The 17,438-nt window shown below is 39.7% G+C and overlaps 1 protein-coding gene and 1 long non-coding RNA gene across 7 annotated transcripts in view; both read right to left on the bottom strand.

Annotated features, from left to right (window-relative positions):
* LOC123869807 (agrin-like) overlaps window positions 1-17,438 on the bottom strand; it is an 85,191-nt gene that overhangs the window by 65,083 nt on the left and 2,670 nt on the right. For 5 of the 6 annotated variants that reach the window (XM_045912865.1, XM_045912894.1, XM_045912890.1 and 2 more), the window contains exon 2: window positions 10,190-11,059. In XM_045912865.1, the coding sequence (XP_045768821.1) occupies window positions 10,190-10,985 (796 nt within the window). In that variant the 5' untranslated portion in view covers window positions 10,986-11,059. The remainder of the gene's footprint in view (window positions 1-10,189; window positions 11,060-17,438) is intronic. The other variant, XM_045912882.1, reaches the window with a different exon arrangement.
* Window positions 4,061-9,249, bottom strand: LOC123869872. The gene is made up of 3 exons (XR_006796971.1): window positions 9,236-9,249; window positions 6,428-6,429; window positions 4,061-4,263 (listed from the first exon to the last, which is right to left on the bottom strand). It is a non-coding gene; the product is annotated as an uncharacterized LOC123869872 (long non-coding RNA).

Consider the following 17,438-nt stretch of genomic DNA (forward strand, 5'->3'; position numbering starts at 1 on the left):
CTTAACATCAACTAAATTAATGAATATTAATTTAGTTGTTTTTTGAAAGGTAGCTTGATCGAAAGTGTTCTTAGTTATAACCGAAGAAAATCGGTTCAGCCGTTTGACAGTTATCAGCTCTTTTCTAGTTTTCTTATATAGGTTTTTGTGTCGGGGGTTCTTTACATTTTCAGTTATTAATAAATAACAACATTGCTAAGCAACTTTTCGATAGCTAAAAGTTATTGGTTATTAATTTTGGCCGATAAAGAATAGGTACAGTTTTAGAAATGGATCCATTCGGAAATCAAATCCTAGAGTTGGTACACCAGAGAGACCGTCTATAAAAAAAGATATGCAAATATCAAACTAAATCCAACATTCAAAACTGTAGCTATGCGGTCTAAAAAATGCTGTACGTTTGCCAAAAACTAAAGCATTTAAAGCGTAACTGACGTTTTGTAGGAAGTGTACAGCAACTATTTGCATAAAGTTCCCACAGACACAATATGTAGATAAGTATTTTTTGTACATACTCTGAAGTACGTAGAGCAGGATGCCTTAATATTTTGGTATCGAGAAAATTAATATAACTCAATATTATTAATTATACATTAATTAAAACACCGTTATAATTTCGAATACAATAAATGACAAACACGACTGTCGTGGCCATACCAAAAATTAATTAAAAATTATTTTTTTCGTATTTGAAAATGGAGTCATACATATATTAAATTGTTTCAGTGAAATTATAGCCTGTGTCACTCGGGATGATATTCTAAGGATTCTCACGATATCCAATGCATCCAGTTCTGTTCAGGTATTTAGAAGTTATTGTGGCATAAAGAAACTCACATGAACCCTGAAAAATCACACTCCTTTTTGAGACAATCGTGTAATACGCAGATGAATAGAAAACGGTGTCAGATTTAAAGGGACTACTTGAAATCGTGCCTAAGCCAAAATTTTCGTTAAATATTTTGGGTGTTATCGAGTTCGATAAAAAATCGTTTAAAAGATATCAGATAGATAGCATTTCAATCGAGTCCGAGATTAAATCCGGTAGAGACGCAACAGGAAACTGAAGTGGTATCGATTTACAAGGAATCGAGGCGGCCGGTACAGCCCGCAACAAATTGAAATTGATATCATCGGTGGGCAGCCACCGGATATTACGGGTGTCAAGCGCAATCACGCACTAGCTGCAATCTATATCGTGATTTGCTTAACTATATCTGATTTACGAAAAGTATTGAAACAACAAGTGTAAATTTTTAATTCATAACACCCCCGACAAGTGAAGGTTACATTAACTAGAAAAGAGCTGATAACTTTCAAACGGCTGAACCGATTTTCTTGGATTATAGCTAAGAACACTCTCGATCAAGCCACCTTTCAAATAAAAAAAACTAAATTAAAATCGGTTCATTACTTTAGACGCTACGATGCCACGGACAGATACACACGTCAAACTTATAACACCCCTCTTTTTGGTTCGGGGGTTAGAAATAGCTTTCGAACAATATCGCGGGTTTCGAACTACAGGTTTATCCTGGTCAAGTGCCATCAAATTAGTTATCTCTGTACTTAGTGGGTCATTATTATCATCACATCATCACCGTCTACCGATAGATGCCCACTGTTGGACTTAGATTTTTTAGGGATTTCCAACGCCACCAGCCATCTCCCACTAGGTGGATAGACATCAAAGGAGTCGCAACGCAAGACTTAATAGGTGCCTCTGTGTTATTTAGATATCTGAGCATTCTTTTTTGAGATAACTAATAATATGTATAGCTTTGGAATTGTTTTTTAACTTAACTCCGAGATAATGGTGGATCCTTCTTTTTCGTTCATTAAGTTACAAAAATTAAAAAATAACGGCTAGATGTATTACACCATTCCAACCTTAGCAACGGTAACTGGGTCCTCCTTATTAGGGTAAAAACCTGCGTGTTTAACAACCGTTAGTCATTTTCACTATTGTATAAATTATAGCTTTATACTCAATTATTTTACTGTGCAGGACACAACCGTAGACGGTAGAGACCTGCGTGATTCAAATAGAAATACCGACAAACAACAAATCTTTTAATGATATAAAAATACCTACACATTTCCCATTAGGTATTTTAGTAATGTGTTCTTACTACAATAACATGATTAATTATTATTATTAATGTGTAAGATCAACCGTAATAAATCATTTATAGACGTTCATCTTTATAGACGTCATAGGCTTATTAGTTTATTAGGAAAACATACTAAGTACATAATCTTGGACCCAACCTATACTTATCAGATTTGTAGCGGTTGCCACATTCGCAAGAAGATGTCGCTTCTATACTCAATCAATCAACAACGCTCGATACACGACCTACGGCCTAGATAGCAGCACGGGTAGCTTAATCGAAAACTCAAAGGAGAAACACGCAACTTTCAATCGCAATAACAGAGCGTTTACCAGATTGCACTATATATAGGAGTTTCGACGCACAACCGTCGGCCCAGCTGGCGCTACCGAGCACAACACCGCTCGGTTGGGAAATTTCCCTATTGCTACGGTCGAGCAGACAGCCACGCTCCCGTCCATTGGTGACCCCGACGAGATCGAAGGCGGATCACACACTGCATACGACTTAAGCGTGGTCACACACACCACCACAAGCAGCCGACGTGATCGAAGACGGATCGCACACTGCAACCGACTCAAGCGTGGTCACACACACCACCACAAGCAGACGACGTGATCGAAGACGGATCGCACACCACCACAACCAACTCAAGCGTGGTCGCACACTACCGCAACAGCCGACGTGATCAAAAGTGGACGCACACCGCACACTGACGCACGGCGCACACCAACGCGGTCAAGGGACGCATCGCGCACACACCGCAACACCCTTGGGATCGCACGGCGCAGCGCAGCAAGCGTCATCAAAGCAGGTCTTCTCCGTTTGGTCGGAATGGCCAAGCGGGGGTACGGGCCTCGAGGCATGGCCTCCTTACCCGGGTGAGGCGCAGGGCAACTTTGTACCCTGGTGTCGAACTTTTAGCCGGGATTTCACCGGCTAGGGCCCGCCATCTTGGCTTATGGCCCTAGTGGACTTTTTTGTATATCCGATGTTAGTCAGTCCGGGGCTGGTCTCCGCACGACGGCGTTGAGTTCGCTGTCGAGCGCGGAGACGGAGTCATGTCCGGTGGATCTCGCGTCGTCGTTATCGTCGTCGCTTGGGTCGGCTGCGTGCCGCGCCGGGGATGGCGATCGCAGGAGCTCACGAGGTAGTTGACGCCCGGTCGGCGGTCGAGGGATGAGTGGAGCGATGCCGTGGAGGTGTTCGTACGGTCCGTTGTCCGCGCGGGCAAACATGCGCCGCGCGAGTGTGCGGACGTACTCCTCCACGGTGGGCGTCTTGAGGTCGCGATGGATGACGTCATTCCTCACGTACCTCGGAGCTTCCACGATTAGGCGCAGGCACTTGTTTTGCTGGACCTGTAGGCGGCGTCTCTGGTACTCCGAACAGAGTGAGTACCAGGCTGGGGCCGCGTACGTCAACCTTGAGCGGACATAGGCTCCGTAGATGCGGAGCTTGGTCTTCAGTGAGAGGCTTGAGGCGAGGACCTGGCGCAGCATCGACGTAGCTGCACATGCCTGGTTGACGGCGTGGTTCACCATGGGAACCATGTGCAGGTTGGCGTCGATGTGACAACCTAAGTAGCGCACCGAAGTCTGCCACTCTATGTCCTGCCCTCGAAGACGGAGTTGACGGTAGGGTTGCCGAGCACCGAACAGGATGGCGGCCGTCTTCCCCACGTTGACGGCCATTCTCCATTTATCCAGCCACTCCGGCAGCAGGTCCAACAAACGTTGGAGTCGGTTGATAGCGACGATCTGGTGGTACGACGACGCAAGATACGCGCTGTCGTCAGCGTAGAGCGATAACAGCACGTCTTCCTCCCCCTCGCGCAGATGTTCGGCGAGGGTAGGGATGTCATCCGTGTACACCGCGTATAGACACGGGGACAGGCAGCTGCCCTGCGGTACTCCTGCCCGTATCGGATGCGGCTGGGAGTCCGCGCCTTCCACGGATACTCGGAAGGACCTGCCCTCCAGGAACGATGCTACCAGCCGCACGATCGCGGGTGGTAGGTTGGTCGAGAGGAGCTTCGCCAGGAGGCCGGCATGCCACACGCGGTCGAAGGCCTTCTCGATGTCGAGGAAGACTCCGACGGTGCAGTGTCCTCTGTTCTTCTCACTGGCGATGAAGTTTAGTCCTCTCGCTAGCTGGAGCGTCGTGGAGTGGTTACTGCGAAAGCCGAACTGTTCGGCCCGCGGGCGTAAGTGCGGGGCGAGCCTCCGCAGTAATAGACGCTCAAACAGCTTAGCGATGTGCGGCAGGAGGGTGATTGGTCGATAGCTTCCTGGAAGTCGCCGGTCCTTTCCTGGTTTGGGGATGGTGATCACCTTCCCCAGCTTCCATGAGTCCGGGAAGTGGGCGGTACGGAGTATACCGTTGAAGAGTCTTGTCAGCGCGACAAGGCCTCTCCTAGGCAGCTGCTGTATTGCGGCGATCGGGATCCCGTCGTAGCCTGGCGCCTTCCGTTTGGGGAGTCGGAAGACGGCCTTCCTCAGCTCTAACGGTGAGATAAAATCATCTCCCCGGAGCGGAGGAGTCTGGGCCGACAAGAAGCCCTCTATTTGGTGTTGGTGGAATTTGGTGTTGGATCGCCGCGTGGTGTCTATAGACAGTGTCGTCGTTGGCCGGTGGGTTGGGGGTAAATTGGCCCTCCATATACTCCGCCATGATCTCTGCGCGGTCTTTGGCGGAGTATCTTCGCCTACCCTGACTGTCTAGTAGAGGGTAGACGGGTGAGTCAGATCCGGTTAGTGTCTTGCACAGGTGGTACAACGTGGTTTCAGACTCGGCTGCCGCATCGATGGTCTTCTCCCAGTCGTCATCTTCGCGGGCGCCGAGTGCTTGTGACGCTTCCTGTGCAAGGCGGTTGAGGTCACGCTTAACTCTCGGACAGCGAGTGCGCGCCCAAAGCTTGCGAAGGGCGCGCTTCTTCTCGAGCTTATCCCGGAGCGAGCTCGGTAGCAGGTCCCGTCTTCGAGCGTGAGGCCTTATAGTGGTAGCCTCGCTCTTGGCCTTTTGTATGGCTGATATGATTTTGACGAAAGGCGCAGAGATAGCTTGTAGCCGGGGATAGACATAGGCTATTTTTATACCGGAAAATCAAAGCGTTTCCACGGAATTTTTAAATCTACATCGAAGAAGTCGCCATCATAATATTTGGTACAGAAATAGCTTGCATACTGGAAACGGGTATAGGTTATATTTATACCGGGATATCAAAGAGTCGCCACAGAATTTTCAAAAAACTGAAAATCATGCGGACGAAGTCAGGAACATTATCAAGAATGAAACTAACAACTTTCGAAATGTGTACCTATAGTAATAATAATATGAGAGAGAGCAAGTATCTATTTTAATATTGCTGAAATGTCAACCTACATTTTGATAACTGAAATTGTATTAAAGTTAGAAGCATTTTATTATCTCAGGAATCCGGGCGGGCGACGCGAATGCCTCTGTCAGTTAGTTACGGTAATGTGATTGAAGTTTAGGTACACAAACATTTGCCAGTTTTGTTAATATCCACACGGATTTAATCCTTTTACATTAATTACCGCGGTCATAGAAACTAGAAATCGTTATTCGCTTACGACTTTTGTGTCTGAAAGTCATATGTGGGAATGAGCATCTATTACAACAAAATCCCACAATCAATTTAAGACTCGCCTTTACACAAGATTAACAAGTGTAAATTAAAAATTTATACCACCCCCGACAAGTGAAGGTTACAGTAACTAGAAAAGAGCTGATAACTTTCAAACGCCTGAACCGATTTTCTTGGATTATAGCTAAGAACACTCTCGATCAAGCCACCTTTCAAACAAAAAAACTAAATTGAAATCGGTTCATTAGTTTAGGAGCTACGATGTCACAGACAGATACACAGATAGACAGATACACAGATAGACAGATACACAGATACACGCGACAAACTTATAACTCCCCTCTTTTTGGATCGGGGGTTAAAAATTAGATTTAATGACGTCAGGTGGGGTGTAGTAATTGTTTCTGCCTTAGGGCGATTACGCACTGCATCCGATCCGAATTCGTGAAAATACGTTCCGAAGTAATCATAGAACTATTTGTATGGTATCTTATGCATTAGCTCCGACTTCTATCACCCGAGTTCTCTCCGTTATCCGTGAGAATACCTTGGATTCAAATCGGACATGTTACGTAGAAATGTCAAGGAGGTCCACTGCATTAGCTTGGATTTGGATCAGAGATCGGATTAGTGCGTAAAAATATCCGAGTTCGGTCCGAGTTTTTATATCCGTATTTTCACTCGGATCGGATGAATGCGTAACCACTCTTAAAGCGAGTATGACAGATTCTTACATTGTTTTATGAGGCGCTTACAGCGTAGCAACTTGTATGTAGTCTGTTAAATGTTATGTAGATATGATTGACCTACTATGAAGCATCAATAGGTCAACGACAGGGACACCCATGTCACAGTAATGCTATAGCTATGTGGTACTATAGTTACCTATGTGTTATACATTCATGGTTTGAAGATCCTACGATTCCACTGTGTCATAGAAAGGTAACTTTGTTGTGTTTACCTACTTTTGTCTTCGCCCGCATCAAGTTCAGATCAAGCTGTATATCGTATTCTAATAGACTGATTTAGATCAGAGATGTATGTTTCCGAACTAGGTAACTATATTTTGCCTTCGAAAATATTCTGATGTCTCGACAACTAACAAAAATTTTATGATATTATGTGTTCTATCAACTTTACAATATTATGGGGAGTGTTTTGAAGAGTTGAAATGATACGACCAGTTTTCTGATCGCACTTTACGTCGCAGAAACAAATTTTAGCCCTACCACCTGGTAACCTGTTTACCTTCCACCTATCTTTATTCAAGGACTTTTCTCATACTTGCAAATTATAGATCCAGCTTACACTTGCTGTTTTCTTTCAAATCTAGAATATGGAGCTTTGGTTCCTCTGGTGCGTTCATGAGAGGCGGTAATCACTTAAAGTGTGAACCACCTGCTGTCTATAATTTTATTACAGTTTACCTACACTTGAAGGATATTCCGAAATGCATTATCAAAAATTGTGGAACTGGCAAGAATTAGACCTGCATCCCTCTGCCTCTATCGAGGCCGTCGAGTGCCTTTATTACATTTAGATCTCGTTTCCGCAAAGTGTAAAATACCTGATCATTTGTTCGCTATTAGTGTGCTTATTAAAAAAACTGTTTTTGTGTATCAAAATAACAGGTAAAACTACCTTTTATAGATACTAGTTAAACGAACGTTTGCGATATAATTACATAACGTTAGGTGGATCTCCCCATAAATTCCAAACTCGGTTCATATATTCCGCAAGAATTTTGTGCTCGAACAGCGTGAAAATTAATCGATCGATTAGCCATTTGCTCCAAAGCTAAGGTTGAACGAGACCCGTGAATCAGTCCCCACCCCGGTCATTGCGTCGAAATTAATTCGCTCGACAAAAAAGCGGTTGTACTTCGTACCTAACGGGCAGTGCAGTCGGAGTAGGTATTGATGTGAACACCTTTCTCACACGTTTTAAAAAGGTCTATTTACTAAACGATCTTTTTCACATTTTGACATCTAACAGCTGAAATTAATCAAGCAATCCTACTCGTATCTGTAATCGGACGTTATGTTACTCACCAACATTATTTTTAACCCCCGACCCAAAAAGAGGGATGTTATAAGTTTGACGTGTGTATCTGTGTATCTGTCTGTGGCATCGTAGCTCCTAATGAACCGATTTTAATTTAGTTTTTTTTTTGTTTGAAAGGTGGCTTGATCGAAAGTGTTCTTAGCTATTATCCAAGAAAATCGGTTCAGCCGTTTGAAAGTTATCAGCTCTTTTCTAGTTACTGTAACCTTCACTTGTCAGGGGTGTTATAATTTTTTAATTTACACTTGTGTTTTATTTATAAAAAAATTGTTTGGTATTTTTTGACAAATAACTACATTACTAAGTAAGTACCTAACTTATCTACAGATTACGGAGAGATCGATTTATTTATATTAGCCATAAGATTCTTGCATCGAATTTTAACAGCGACAGTTGCCTTTCCGATAGGCTAATAGTTTTGTTTAATATGTCTTCACTACTTATTTCAAGGTTGTATCACCCTGTCTACGTTATAAAAATCTGAATTGTCTCGTAGTACCTAGGTACGTCAAGTGGCGTTTACATAAAACCCTAGGAATGCTTCCGATATTTCGACACACTATCAATAGAATTCGAGAACTCTTCACAATTTTATGCCGTTGTAGTAATAGTAGGTACACAAGCGCCAGTTTAGCAAATATCCGCATCAGTAAGGCTTCGTTACCGGTGAATCAAATGTTGACATAACCTACTTTTATTGATCAATTGAATTACCATACTGTTTTATATGCATTCTATTCGGTTGGGATAAAAATGGGCTGCAATAAAAATAAAAATATACAGGGTTATATTTCAAATTTAATAGTCCTATTTCATATTCAATTTTAACCGACTTTCAAAAAGGAGGTGGTTCTCAATTCAGCCCGTTTTTTTTTCTTAAAGCAGTACATCAATAATTTCGAGATTTCTGAACCAATTTGCAATTTTTTTTAATCTACAGACGTTTTCGTGGTGGTCCCATGAATATGTTTGGATCCAACTCCTTCTCAATCCTTAACTTTATAACCAGCGTTCATAACAATGCGATGCACACCTACAGAGAGGAGTGGCGCGAGATGCAGCGTCTCTTTTGAAAACAATTCCAACTCAGCCTTATTTACTTAGGCATAGTGCTGGCGAATCAAAACGTGCGTCATTTCAGCGCGTTTTTTCAGTACTCAAACTTCAACCGTATGTCAAAGTAAATAAAGCTGACTATTTAAGTTGTTATCAAAGAAGATGATGTTAAGCCTCGGCTTTACTCCACTTTGTATTGCACTGAGAGTCCTGAATTTGGTGAAAAAGTTGGTAATATGTATCGGATTAGTGTTTAAATTTCGCCCGATAGTTTCGTTGCAATTTGAAAATCCCCTACGTGGCGGGCAAAGTGCCACTAAAATAAATGTTCTGTCAGAGAGAAAAACGAGCGGAACGCCGGCTCCCACACACCCGCTCCCCACTCGTTCACCTCACTATTTCATTTCAGCAGAATCAAGCGTGAATTAAGGGCGTAGGCCATACAAACAGCACTTATCATTTATATTGCTTTGGAAATGCACGATTTAAGTCCTCTGTTTATACGCCTTCGTGTTTCGCTTTGTTTTATTTTAACATCAAGTTGTAAATTCGGCCGTACTATTGTATTTGTCGTTTACAATGAAAGTTATGAGTCGAGAACTGTGTTGCATATCTACTTGTGAATTCATATATATAGCGATACTATTTCATTGAAAATGTGGTATACTGATGAATTGTTTTTACGAGATGATGTAGGTAGTCGTAAATGAAAGCTGAGAAGCTTTATATCACTATTCCGTCAAAGATCAGTTAGGTACGTTGCAATTAGGTCGCTTATACGGTGTTAACCCAAGGGATTTGTTTGATTAATACCCTCATTGCGATAACGCGAAATTAGGCTATAACTTTTTGTCCGCTTCTTGAAGAGGGTCCAAGTTTTTTAACTTAGTAATATCTAGCGATTAATATAGTTTTTACATATAATAGTTATTATTTATTCAGCCTTTAGTTACCCTTAAAGATTAACAGTAATTGACTTATTAGGATCGTCAAAGATGGTGACATAAGATGATCAGATAATATAATAAATGTGAAGTTAGTGAGAAAATATAATATACCAAGCAATGACTTTTGGTAACGGGCCACCATTTTTTAAACATGCTCAGGAGACGTTTTGCTCAAAGCTACGTAAGCATTGCGACAGTAAATCTACGTAATCTAAGTCGCTACGCGCATGCCTGTCACACACATACAAGCGTACACAATTAATTATTATCTTCAATTTTTAAAATTCGAATAGGTATATTATGAACTTTAGTAAGATAATGAAAGATTAGATGATTTTTGTATTTCAAAAATAAAAATAAACCTAGTTCTAAAATTGATTATTATAGAAAATACTTACAATTATTTGTTAATAAAAACCCTGTTGAAACGCCCAACAATACTAGAAAAAATAACAATAGGAGCACTATAAGCGTCGGTTTGCAATAGTGGATCCAACAGTAGTCTTCCGAATTCGCGGCCTGGGCATTCGAAGACCATGGACAGCACTTGCCACAAGATGCATCCGTCGAACTAGCAGACCGCACTACGGCACTGTTGCCTTGCTGATTAACTATAACACCCTGTACCGGAGTTTCATTTCTTTGACTATAAGTGGCGTTCTTTTCCGATATACTCGTGCGTGCAAATCCCGAGCTATCTTCCTCTTGCGAGTTGCCGTAAACGCCGTACGACGCCACCATATCGACGCCCGATAGCGACCTCGTCGTTTCGTTTGCACTACTGTCCTGGACACCATTATTGTCTGAACTAGGCCAACACTCGCAGGAACACCGGTCCTCTTTTCTCCTCTGGCGGACTTGCGCCGTGTCAGCCCTCGCGATTTGCACGTCAACTTTTTTCTCCTCCTCCTTTTTAATTTTCGCCTCCTGAGGTACGGCTTCGTGAGTTCCATTGTAGTTACTCTGCAGATTTTTATGATTCTCTATGTACCAGTGCCTCTCCTCCGCTCGGAGTGTAGTATCGTTATTGCCCTCATACACATCTGCGTAATTGGAGAGGGGGTGTGAGGAGGGGCTGTAAAGAGGAACCGGCGCAAGCTGCCCGTATCCCCGCTCATATTGCGGGGGCCTCGAGTTCGTCGCATAGTAGGTTGTAGATACAGGCACGTTGTAATCGTAGCCCGACCTGTTCATCTTTAGTCCTTATTCGCCACATTTGAACTTATTTTTTGTCAAAGACGACATTACTGATAATAAAATAGGGTGCTCTAAAAACGGAACGAATATAATGCTATCAACGTAACCAAACCATGATCTATGTTTCGTTTAATGTTTTTAGGTTAAGTTTAGATATAAGTAAGCTTAAGTTAGGAAATGTCGCATGCTTAGAATATGTTACGACTAGTTATTAAGAGCGTTAACTCACCAAAAACTGGCCCACCAGTTTGACGACAGATTTGTAAATATTTTTTAAATAATTACAAGATGACTCTCGCGAACTTTCGCGCGATATGTCTATCTGTCAGTTTAACTAATATTGACGAAATTCGCTTTCTTTCCTATGATGAAAATAAGCTACTTTTTGGAACATCGAAGAGTTCCCTTGGGATTAAAATCACCTCAAACCACGCGGACGAAATGGCGAAGTCATCTACTTAGGTATAGGTAAATTAAAAAAATCTTGAACCTAAATATAACCAAGAAACACCGATGCATATAAACGTAGACGATACAGGGGAAGTATCTAAGTTAGAAGATAAACTTCGCTGATTTTGTTATGTGTTACATTTGGAGGCCGAAATTTATAGAATGGAATACACATCTGTTTATCTCAATTACTTCTCTTGTTCAACGATGGTATTTATCTTTTGTATTAGGACAAACGCCCGTAGTTCGCCCGCTACCGGATAACGTAGACAAGGAAGTAACAACGTGAGTAAACAAACTTTCCTCGCTTGTTTGCTCATAAATCTAATTTTCACGTGTGTCTTTATGTTAACACAAGTTAAAGTTAAGAACATGCTTGTTATACACATACCTACTTAAGAAGAATTCACTATGAATACGTCTATTACTTCGAGTGTAAGTAAGTATTTAATTTAAAACTGAATACATAATATACTAACATTAAACACGCGAAAGTCTGTCTGTTAGCTTTTCACGGCCCATCTTTTTAACCGATTTTGACTTTTAGTACAAAAATGGGGATGGATAAAGGCTACTTTTTGTTCTGGAAACTCAGTGTTCCCATTGGATTAAAAAATAATAAATCCACGTGGATGAAGTCACAGTCATCAGAGATACTTTCATCTCATTTAATATGGATACATTCTGGAAAATCAAAAAGTTCCCTTGGGATTTAAAAAACCTTAATCCACGCGGACAAAGTCGTGAACATCATCTAGTTAAAATAATTAAAAGAAAAGTTCGGTCGTCTATTCCGTGAAGTTAATAATAATTTAATGGCTGTTAATCCCTGTGGTCAGTAGTACATTCGGTCACAATTAAGTAATTTAATTAAAAACAAACAACACAGTCGTCACATGAAAACTGGATTATTCCATAGATAATACGTAATATGATATTCAACGCGTGGGTTTTAAATCTAATGTAATTGCTGAGCTGTGATTACTTTTTTAGGGTTCCGTAATCAACAACGAACCCCTTATACTTAGTTAAGCCATGTCCGTGTGTCCGTCCGTCCATCCGTGCCTTACCTCAGAAACTCTTATTACTAGACTAGAAAGCTGTGTGTCGGCATGGTATTATACATATTAATAACCCCAACAAAGTGATAGAATAAAATCTTGAAACGGACGGACGGACGGAAAAACAGACAGACAGAAAACAAAGTGATCCTATAAGGGTTCCGTTTTTCCTTTTGAGGTACGGAGTCCTAAAAACTACCGTAGTACGAGTGTTACCTAAAATTAAAGTCTGACAGGTATTTAAAATCTAATTGACTAGAGCTAATCAAAAATTAAATCAACTATGATTGTGTCCTAGTAAAAGAAAAACTTCAGATTAAACGCACCGGAGCTTTTTTATATCAAGGAAAATAAATCCTTTTTGAAGTCGCTAAACCGAAGCCTCCTTCTATTTGCTTTCAACGTTCTATCTTATAAAAAATCTTGAACAACGCTTTGAAAATCTAAAGCAGGTCAAGCAAAGGCATGCAACACTCTCAAGACTGAAGTCTTGAACGCATAAAGACATTGAAACCGCTTCTATTTACTGTGAGCTATTTTCTTAGCTTCTTAGGTATATAGACTTTGAGCTTTATGGATTTCGAAGTCTGAACACTTTCTTATTTTATTTTATTTTATTCCTTTATTTGTAAACAACAGCGGTACAATTATTATAATTTTACATTTTAAACTATATAAAAATAAGGCCAAATGGGTTTACAATATATGAGTATGATTACAGTTAACATAAAAGAGATTATAAATTATAACAGAACTAAGCGAGTGTTAGTGTGTATGTGTGTGTGTGTGTGCGTGTGTGTGTGTGTGTGTGTGTGTGTGTGAGTGTGTGTGCGTTTGAGTGTCTGTGTGCGCGCGCGCATGTGTGTGTGTGTGTGATTATAGATATTAACATAAATATTATAATTCATAAATAGTAGTTTTATAATATCATAAATACATAGTTACATATTATTATTTTTCTGATGCAGTTTAATTTTAAGTTTCTTTTTTTAATTGTATTTTGGATAGGTGGAAAAGGTCTAAATCTGAATAAGTTTTATTGTAAGTTCGCACCAGGCGTAGAAGTACGGAGTTTTGGGCGTAGTTTGTATTGGATTTCGGTACGCAAAGTAGCTGAGGTTTACGAGGCCTAAAGGAGCGAGCGTTGAGTGAGAAAGCTGACAGCAGGCTAGGACAGTCGATTTGTCCAGTCAAAATAGCTTGTAGCAACATCATGTCACTTTGGTTCCTTCTAAGTTCCAGTGAGTCAATTTTGTAATGCGAACAGGCTTCTTTATAACTGCTAAATTTTTTGAATTCTTTAAACGCCAGGTACTTAAGAAATTGTTTTTGTATTGATTCTAGTCTTTGAGTATGTATAATGTAATACGGTGACCAAATGTTGCACCCATATTCGAGAATACTACGAACATATGCAAAATATAGGGTTTTTATACATTCAATATTACTGAAAGTACGTGTTACGCGTTTAATGAAACCTAGTTGTTTGTAGGCTCTATCCGCTATGACTTCGACATGCTCATTCATCGATAGTTTAGCGTCAATTTTAATATTTTATGCAAGTTTAGTTGTCTTCTTCTAAATATATAATTGAAAAAGTGACTGATTGAATGACTAATCTATCAACGCACATGAGTAGTCTATAGATGCGCCAGTGATTCAGGCACAACATTTTAAAATGCAATAAGAATTTATCTACTGCCAATATTCCTATATTGTTAGTCTGATTTTTACCCAGTCGTTTTCCTTAGCAATCATGTAACTTTTTGATTCTAGTATTTTATATAGGTAAGTTATATAGATTAAAATCAGATCGAATGTCTCAACGCTTTCCATGATTTTTACACGAGTGCTAGGTACCTAATGGTGCATTTTATCCAGAACAACTGAGAGGTCAACGCCTTGTGCATGCTACAAGCATATTTATCACCACCAAGATAACAATCTTTCCGAGTATTGCAAAACAATTTTATTCCTTACATACTTCGCATGAATGATTTAAATAAAAGATTACAGGATACTAGGTACAGCCAACTATGGCACATGGAAACAGCTTTAAGTTCACAGTGATTTTTTATTTTTTATTTAAAACGCATTATATGTACAAAAACACTACTAATGCAAGTTCTATGAGGACTCGAGCTACATGTCTGTATGTAGTTATAAGATATACCATAGCATAGACAGACAGACATTGCATTAATAAATATTTTAGTAGCTATATGCAGACAGACACTGCATTTCATAAATATAGAGTGCTCGCTCATGTAGCTTAATAATGATCATCCAGACCGCGAAAGTTTGGAGGGGAGGGGAGGAAATTCAATATTCGCTATTATAATATTGCTGATTTGATTATTGGATTGAGCGGGTTAAAAGTGGTTTACAATATTTTGTTTAAAGGGATTGTTTTAATTCCACTGTGTCGAGAGTACGAGTAAGGGTCCTTCATTCTTCATTCATTCAGTCCTAGTTTCATTTTACTAAATATATATAATCTCATCACACGCACACGCGTATTTTTTATTTTGAGCGGGGAAGTGGCAGACTTAATTCAGGGCCCCCGGCACAGTTTGTAAATAGACCAATTTTAAGATTAAATAAATATAAATATAATAATATAAATAGAATGAAATATAATTTTTATTTACTCTGACGTACAATTGAAATAATTTTTTTAGTAGATGTACATCGGTCGGCCCAAATCAAGCGCTTCGCATACGCGTCGTCTGCGTCTCCTACGCTCTACGCGCCTTTATAGCGCCTCGTGATTTTTTTATTGAATTTATACCCACGTACAATAAATACGCTTATAAGCAGCCTAAGAATGAAACTCTAGAGACGTATCCAGTTTCTTAAAAGCGTAAAGTTTTTTGGCCACACCGTTAAAACTGGTTTAATATAGCTCAATGAAAAAGTTTATAAGCTTAAGTAGTTTTCCCGACCGCTAAGCACAGAGTAAAAGTAAACCGAAAAGCCTGCCTATTTAATGATATAAGGACAAGGTAATAATTCAGTGGAGTTATTATTGGACTAAAATATTAACGAAATATTTTCGTTGTACTTAGATATTATGTTAATTAATTTGAAAAAATCTTTAATAATTACTGAAGAATTCTTTTGACATCACCTGTCTAATAAGCAAAATTATAGTGGGCGATAATGAAACGTAAGCTGAAACTTGTTATTTTATGTGAAAGACTATTATTAGATAATTTATAAATGAATCATGTTACTTAATATTTATACTAACATTATATTAATTAAAATTTTAATCCTGGTGAAATGTTTATTGACGAGTTTATAATTATTGTACCTATTATGAATCAAATAGGTAACTATTTATGTTAAAATACTTGCAAGAAATCTATTCAGAAGTGGATGTCTGACGGTTAAATTGAAGAAACAGATTTTAAAAACATCTTTTTAGTTTTGAAATTACTAATTTTTATTGAAAATAAACGTTAGCTGCGTAAAAATTTATGTTAAGTAAATAAAGTCAAGAAAACACTCCCATTAAACTAGTCACCCCTAAAGAAATACTTAATATAATTAATAAATTGAACCTGAAAAAAGCTCCAGGATATGATCTAATTACTACAGAAATCTTGCGAAACCTTCCAAAAAAAGGAATCGTTAAATTAACGACGCTGATTAATGCAGCATTTAGAATGAAGCACGTCCCTGACTTGTGGAAAGTTGCAGAAGTAATTATGATCGCCAAACCAGGAAAACCACCAAATGAGGTTACATCATACAGACCAATTTCTCTGCTACCAATTATCTCAAAACTTTTTGAAAAGCTACTACTCAGCAGATTAAAACCTATATTGGATGAAAAAAATCTGATTCCCGACCATCAGTTCGGATTCAGGGAAAAGCACTCGACGATCGATCAAGTTCACAGAATAACGAATATAATTGAAAGAACACTAGAAGAAAAGAAAGTTTGTTCATCCGTATTTCTCGATGTAGCACAAGCCTTTGATAAAGTCTGGCATGAAGGTCTTGTTCACAAACTTAAAGTATTACTCCCTCAACCATTCGCAAACATACTTGAATCTTATATATCCGATAGAGTATTTAGAGTGAGGCAAGAGGAAGCCTACTCCAAACTCAAGGAGATCAAAGCTGGAGTACCTCAAGGAAGCGTTCTAGGACCTGTCCTGTATCTCCTGTATACCTGTGATCTTCCACAACCTGATCATAATACCATCGCTACTTTTGCCGATGACACTGCCATCATAGCTGTGGGTAATACTCATCAGGAGGCGGCGGGAAAAGTACAATCAGCATTAAATGAACTCAACAAATGGACGAAAAAATGGCGAATAAAATTGAACGATTCCAAGTCTACCCATATTGATTTTACAAATAAAAAACCGAACTATCACCCTATCTATATTGACCAACAAAAGATACCTTATGCTAATACGGCAAAATATCTTGGAATGACTCTTGACAGCAAGCTACGCTGGAAAGCTCATGTCAAGAAGAAAAAAGAAGACCTAGAGATAAGGTACAAAAAATTGTACTGGCTCATAGGTAGAAACTCTTTACTATCAACACAAAATAAGAAACTCTTGTATAAACAGGTCCTAATGCCAGTGTGGACTTATGGTATCCAGTTGTGGGGATGTACCAGAAAAAGCAACATTCAAATAATACAGCGATTCCAAAATAAAGTACTCAGGGGTATCATCAATGCACCCTGGTACGTCAGAAATGAAGACATTCATCGCGATCTTCAAATGGACTTCGTGGACTCAGTTATTAGCAAACATGCTAAATCCCACGAACGCAGGCTCCATCAACATGTGAACGTCGAGGCTATCCAGCTCCTCGACAACACAGACCTAAAACGTAGACTTAAAAGGACTAAGCCTTTTGAGCTAGTGTAGTTATAGTGTTAGTGCAGTGTAAAGAACACAAGAAAGAA

Source organism: Maniola jurtina, chromosome 2 (genome assembly GCF_905333055.1).
Source record: "Maniola jurtina chromosome 2, ilManJurt1.1, whole genome shotgun sequence".
NCBI lineage: Eukaryota > Metazoa > Arthropoda > Insecta > Lepidoptera > Nymphalidae > Maniola > Maniola jurtina.